At 38.1% G+C, this 7,231-nt stretch overlaps 1 protein-coding gene across 1 annotated transcript; it reads right to left on the bottom strand.

The window, feature by feature from the left end:
* Window positions 1-3,519: 3,519 nt before the first annotated feature.
* Window positions 3,520-6,159, bottom strand: npy2r (neuropeptide Y receptor Y2). Its single transcript, XM_042394268.1, has 2 exons — window positions 6,053-6,159; window positions 3,520-4,834 (listed from the first exon to the last, which is right to left on the bottom strand). Exon 2 carries the CDS (start codon window positions 4,808-4,810, stop codon window positions 3,698-3,700), a length of 1,113 nt encoding a protein of 370 aa, XP_042250202.1. The 5' UTR covers window positions 4,811-4,834; window positions 6,053-6,159; the 3' UTR covers window positions 3,520-3,697.
* Window positions 6,160-7,231: the final 1,072 nt, after the last annotated feature.

Below are 7,231 nucleotides of genomic sequence, written 5' to 3'. Positions count from 1 at the left end.
CAACAGGAAGGGCTCTTCAAAACCTGAGCACCGGTGTAATCACTCTAAAAGCAAATAGTAGTAGGATGCTTGCTGCAAACAAAGACAAATTGGGGAGGGGGAGGAACTCCTCTAGTCTGTCTAATAAGAAAGTCTATTCTAGTTTCCTTGATGCAAACACACACAAACATCTGGATCCCTTGACGACTGTAGCTCAGACCCCGTAAGAAAGACCACCAATAAATGTCAAAGCTGAGACAAAGTAGATTAATTTATGGTTACTTCATATGTCAAATTACCCATTTTACATGTGCCATGAATTCACACATATTTTACATTTGTCTATTCATTATTTGATTATTTAGCATGCAGTAAAATTTACCACCAAAACTTGGCTTGATTGCTGACAATTTCTAGATTTTATTATCATATCCAACCAGGCTCATAACATGTGTGACATTATGGTATGTCCTTTATATGTCCATTAAGCAACATTTTTGTATAATAACACTGAACTGACTAGATCTCACTGAAAATCAGCACACAACTCTACAGCTGAAAGAGCTTCTTCTAGTAAAATGAAGCTGAACTGGGTGCTCCTCAGTTCAAGGGCAGCAAGTTTTCGGAGAGCAAAAAGGACTGGAGTAACAATTCTGCAGCTCTTTGCTAGCTCCCTGGTCTTTATATGTCTGAATCCTGACAGTTATCATTCACCCTTCATTTAAAACCATGTTCAGCCATTTCCAGCAACAGGAGCTGGAATAAACAAGATGCTCAAGACGGAAAATCTTGCATCCCAAAGAGATCCAAACTTTAGTTTTGCCAAGGAATCACATTCAATGAGTGGTATAAAAGATGAGATAGGGGCAAGTTTCAAGAATGGGGTATGAACAGTTATCTAAGTATCTTTGCTTTTTTTATTATACAGTCAAAGTCCATATTCCAGATTTTTAGGGCGTTCCTGGATAACTTTACTCAGCAAAGTTATCCAGATAACTCAGTAAACCTGTTTCTTGAAAGAGTCTCCAATAGGCAATTGTTTATTATTATAAGGCTACCAACTATAGATTATTAATTACATCCATGAATTGTTTAGTCTATAAATTGTTGGAAAAAAAAATTGTGAAAAAAAGCTCTATCAATATTTCCCAGAGCCCAAAACAGCATCTCCAAACTCTTATTTTATCCAACAGACATTCTCAACATAAGCTGGAGCCATTTACTATTTGGCATATTTGCTCAATAAATGAAATAAAGGATTCATTTTCTGTTGGTCAACTAATTGTTTTGGCATTATTTTACTAATATGTTACCCAGAAGCCCTTAATAAGCCATTAATGTGTTAAGACTATGTTGCTGTGATGCCAAACAAAGCTTAAAAATCACTTAAACACAAGCTTAAAAGCAGATTCATGTGGAAAGGCTGTTTTTCTTAAAACTAGTGTAACTTCTTAGTTTTAGTTCATATTATTAACCCCAATATGGAAACAAATATCTTCTGATTAATGCACTAATTAGACTTTTAGACATATGATGGTTTCCGTTGTTCTGTTGTTGTTGCTGTTTGTTTTGTTCATATATGGACCCTGATGAACCATACTTTGCTAAATTAATAACGTCTTTGCATCCTTTGGTAAAAGCATTAAAGTCCTGGCATGCTTTACTGATATAACATTTCATTTGCCAATGTTCAATCAACATTAATCACACATTAAAATTTTCAAATGGCTACAATATGCTTCTGTAATCCTCCAGATGTGAGATGTGATTGAAAAAGCAGCAACAACACAAGTATGAAAAACTTAATACTGCATCATTACAGTTACATATACATCCCAAAAAACAAAAAAACACACTGATATACTGTATCTCATTCAGTAAAGATTATATTACTGTACCAGTTGTTATGACGTTAAACGATACCACTGGTGGTAACAATATCACCAGTGGTCGGTGTTAATTGGTCAGACCTTAGTAAAAAATGTTATTATCAAATATGCCACGTCAAGTGAGCTATTTTTGAATATCATAAAACTACCTAGAGATGAGTCCCCACGTAGAGATGTACACTACAAGAGAATGTACAACATACAAGAGAAAAATACTAACACTTTGACATGGTTGCGAAACTTAATATGGTGGCATGTGACCCCTAAACTGTAAAAACAAAGCATTTAATATTAAACCTGGCTGGAGTTAAGTCCACACTGCTGTGAGAGGCAGTTATGGTTTGGGTTAAGGTTGAAAAAGTTAGACGTGGGCTCTTGTTGAAGGTTTAAAAAATGCAGCAATGATTTAAATAGGCTCTCCGCTTCATTTAACTAAATGAGAGTACTATAAAGGCTTATTCCCTTGCCAGAAAGCTGGAAAGAGGTTGATTGGATATGAACATTTTATTTCTCTAAAGGATGTCACTGCCATCAAAGTCAGAAATTCATCATATTTGTGTGTTTTTTGGGTGCTTGTGAGGTGTTAAATCAGCCATGAAATGGTCTCATGTCCAGAGTGGGGTGTTTTTTGTAGTTGAACCATTTCACATGAGCAGCTGGTTTTGTTATCTCCCTGCACTGCAGGTCTAATACAGTTGGGTTTCCAATCCAAATACTGCAGTGCTGACTTTGACACTGGACCTTAAAAATAATTATAAGTTTTAAAAAAGTGTATAAAATTAGTATTTCCTTAATTCAATATGCAGGAAATAGTAAGGTCAAATATGTCATACACTGACTAAATTATATGCTGATACAGTGTAACATGTTTATACTTCATGTCACATGTGCACTATTGATGTCAAGCTATGGCTCTTCTGTTTGTGCTTCTGTATACTGCTCATCTATGACGGAGGTATAGAAAGAGCCGTATGCAGAGACTTACAGTCACTTATAATGATGTTATGAGGTCATTACTGATTGTATAGGGATATTCATAAATAAATCATTATAAATGTTCCCACATGTTAGGCATTTATACAAAATATTGTGTACTAATACAGAATGGAGAAGGTAGAGAATAACATAATTGATCTTAGATGCGGGAACTCTAGAGCAGGACGCCAGGACATTTTTCTTTTTATTTAATGTGTGTTTGCATTGTTTGATGGTTCTCTAAAATGTTTTTGGTGTTTGAATGATGCTTTTACCGCTAAAGACGATCTTCCAGAATTCAACTGAACGAATCTTGACATATTGGTCTAGTAGTTATGAGAGGAGAAGCAAATTAATGTAAACACCTTCATAGGAAAAAATTTCTTCTTAAATAACAAAATCATAGCTACATACACTCCTACATAAGTGAGTCATGTTATGTTGAATGTCAGCAACATTTGTCAGCAATTACATACAAATACGAGCATTTTTCTTTTTCACTAAAAGAAATCATTGCCAGTTATCATCGTCACGAATGATCGAGCTCCAAAGGTTAAGGTATTTGTGCCTCCAGTTATTTAATACATCAAGAGGAACAGTCTGTAAAAAATCATTACAGCCCATGTAAAACACAGACAAACTGCATCGACAAAGAGGAATAGTGGAAAAGAGGAAATGTGACTCACAAACACATAAGGTTGACACGCATCATTGATTAGAATGACAGCAAGTGTAGCAGTGTTAGTAATCAGTTGACTTACTTTACAGTTGAAGGTGAGTCTTCAACACAAAACCAAATAAAAACTTCACCTTTCCACAAATTATTATTTGTTCACTATCTGTGACTGTGCAGCTCAGACATTTGTTGATTTACCAACTGTACAGACCCTGTCTTCCTCTTTATGTGTCTGTCTGCCTTTGGAGCGTCTCGACCTCAAACTGAAAGGCTGCTGACACTTACATACAGACAAAAACGCCGTCCTGTAGTTGTTATTCATCCACCCATACAGGATGGGATTGACGAATGTCGAGCACATAGCCACAATGTGGAACACAGTGAAAAGCAGCTTAAAGTCCTTCATATACAGAACACTGCTGTCAATGTCGACAGCCAACTGGAATGCGTGGAAAGGCAACCAACTGACAGCGAAGACCACCACCATGGTCAGTAGCATCTTGGTGGTTTTCTTTCTGCGCTGATGGTGGTCGTTTCGGCCTCCAGAAGTCATGTGGTTCTTCAGCTTATTCCAGATGCGGATGTAGGCAACAGAGTTGATGGCCAAAGGTAAACCGTATTGAACCAGAAGCATTGATATACTGTAGATACTTCCGTTCATGCTGCTTCCCGGCCACTTCTCTGTACACACCTGAATAGACTCATCCGGTGAGAGATCGAAGGTCCCGTACTCCCTAAAGATGGCGAGCGGGCTGGCCAGCAGGGCGCTGACGGCCCACGTGATGACAATGACCACAGTGCACATGTCTTTGGACATCTTGGTCTCCATGTGGTAGACGATGCTCCTGTGGCGGTCCAAGGCAATGATGTTCAAAGTGATGGTGGACACATGCACAGCTATGCCTTGAGCGCAGGGCAGCATGAAGCACAGCACCTGACCGAACTTCCACTCGCCGTAGAGAGTGTAGACCAGCGTGAAAGGTAAACACAGAGTGTTCACCAGCAAGTCTGCCACAGCCAAATTTACAATGAAGAAATTGGTAACAGTGCGTAGATTTTTAAACTTGTAGACGACATATATCACTAAGCAGTTTCCGATGACTCCGAACAGTATGATTGTGCTGTAAGCAAGAATGAGAATAACTTGAACTCCAAACAGCTTTGTGCTGTCCTCGAGCTTCAGAAAGTTCCCGTCATTGGTCGGGGTTGTAGATGAGCAGCAGTTGGAAGATTTAACCTCAAGTTGAGACTCTTCCACTTGAGTCATGTTCAGTTCATCTGAAGTATCCATGGCTAACAGCCCCCATAAGTCAATCTGTGAAAAGATGGACATCAATTTGAGCAATGCTTAATCACGCTGTGACCCAGACAAAGTGAGTTTCATTTTCTATGAATCAATAGACAGAAATCTGCCACAAGTTTTTCAATATTTCCTCACTTTGTGTCTATAAAATGAAACACAATTTCAGCAAATGAAAAGCAGCTTTTCAAAGTCAGTGTTTTAAATATACGTTGGGATTCTTATGGCATTTATTTCAATTATGAGTGAAAACTACTAAATAACTTGATTAACTATGACTTACAATATAAATGTCAAATCCACACATACAGAAACATAAGATGAGATGGGTGTATTGAATATATTTTATATATTTCATATTCCGCCAGAAACCAGAACCAACATTGTCACATCTTTAATGTTACAATTTGTAAATTTTACAAGTCTTGTTAAATTGAGCTGAACATCACAGAGACAGACTGCAGATCCTGCCTTCAGGAGACAAATCATGCAACTCCCCCACAGACAGTGAACAATAGCTTTGGACCCTCTCTGACCCTGACAGCATACATTATGATTTTACAACAATATTGGCACATTTTCCTATTCACGGCTGTGTCCATGTAAATGGAGTTGCCTTATGTCACAAAAAACTCTATCAGCAGCTCTAAAACTACAATTACTGCCACCTGATGACAATCATCAATTCATGTCTTGATGCTGTGTTTGCGACACTGCTGTTTGTGTTTTTAGATATTAAGTTCGACCATCACAATACACGTCCTTTTATACATGCACCCTTTAAAAAGCTTTTGGGAAAACACGGTGAATGCATGAACCACAGCCACATTTTCTCCTTGATTGCTAAACGCTGCAGTGATCCTTCGGGTCACACCAATATTTAATTGATTATCAAGAAACAGCAAACGTGCTAGACTTTGAAAATCTTACATTTGTAGCTATGTCTAAACTTAGAACTTAGAAGTTAAAGGCAAATCCTTCAATTCTTTGAACCTTAAATTCAGTTTTCTCTGAGTCCCAGCTTGTGATAATTATCTTATCAAGGATTTAACACATATGCAAGTAAAAAAAAAACATGTCATGGGTCCGTTTTCAGGGTGACAGTGCAACAGCAGGCTGCAGCTTTTTTTTACACACTAGAAAACTGTCCGGTTCAAAAGATCAAATGCAGATCAGCGGATCATGTCAAATTAATTTTCATAAAGCTTATTCCTCAGATTAAGATCCACTCACCTCAATCTGCAGAATGAGATGTTTTAGATTCCTCTCATTGTTTCTTCCTCCAGTAAAAAATTAACCATATATTTTAACGCGCGTCTTCTCGTCCCTGTGATATCCAGAAAAACAAAAGAATATAAATCATAGGATAATCTTTCTCAGGGAGGAACAGCGTGCGCGCAATATCGAAGCGCGCAACATTTGCCAGTGCGCACTGCAGCCTCCTGAGTTTGGCATTAAGGGCGCATTACCTGCCCTGTGAGACTCTGAGAGACCGACAGATGAGGCGGGTTAAGTAACAGGGAGGAAACGCGTCTTTCCCAGACCAACATTCTCAAACAGAGAATTTCTGATGCGCTTCATTCTGAGCGAGTACGCATCTACTCGACATCCACGCGTGCTGGAAAGGCAAATGTCATATTTTCGCCTCCCTGTGCCAACAGTGTTGCAGAAAGATGTGAAGCAAGGCTATATTGAGCATTTGTATTCAAATCTCATGTCCTACTGTGTGGGAACACCCTGCTCTCATGTCAAATTGAGAAATCTTTTCAACATAACCAAAAGTACTGAAATCAAAACAAGTACTAAAATGTTTTCTGTTGTTTTGCTCTGGTGTGCCTCTGCAGACAAATTCATCAGTTAGGAGCGCACAGAGCCTGACCAGTTGGGTCCTTTGTGTGCAGGATCAAGGGTTTGAACACAATTTTCAGCTGATTATAACAACACAAAACAACACAACTTCCTTCACATGTTAGGTTGGAATAAAAAAATGAGCCCAAGATGTTGAAATCACACTCTCATTGTAAGTTTAGCAATCCGCAGTGGACAGAGCAAACACAATGTGATCTGCAGAATACAATTGACTGCAGAGGAGGAGTTAAAAACTGTATACTTGTGTGCTCAAGGTTGCATTTGCTTTTTTACCACTTTTTGAGCACTGACTTGAAAATTACACACTGAAATAAAAACCACATAACTCAGCATACTTATAAGGTCAGCCTATGATATAAAAATTTATCAAAAGTGTGACCTTTAACATACAGGCACAGTAACTCTTACAAGATCTGTAAGAAATGTGCGAGTCTGCCGTCATCAACAATTTACAGCATCATCAATATGAATCAAAAGCAAAAACTGATTACAAGGTTATTCTACAGGAATGGTGAAGCATGATTTTGACACGATGCAGGTAAA

Source organism: Thunnus maccoyii, chromosome 2 (assembly GCF_910596095.1).
Source record: "Thunnus maccoyii chromosome 2, fThuMac1.1, whole genome shotgun sequence".
NCBI lineage: Eukaryota > Metazoa > Chordata > Actinopteri > Scombriformes > Scombridae > Thunnus > Thunnus maccoyii.
Note: the sequence above shows the minus strand (reverse complement) of the source record. Positions and strands in the feature narration are given on the sequence as shown.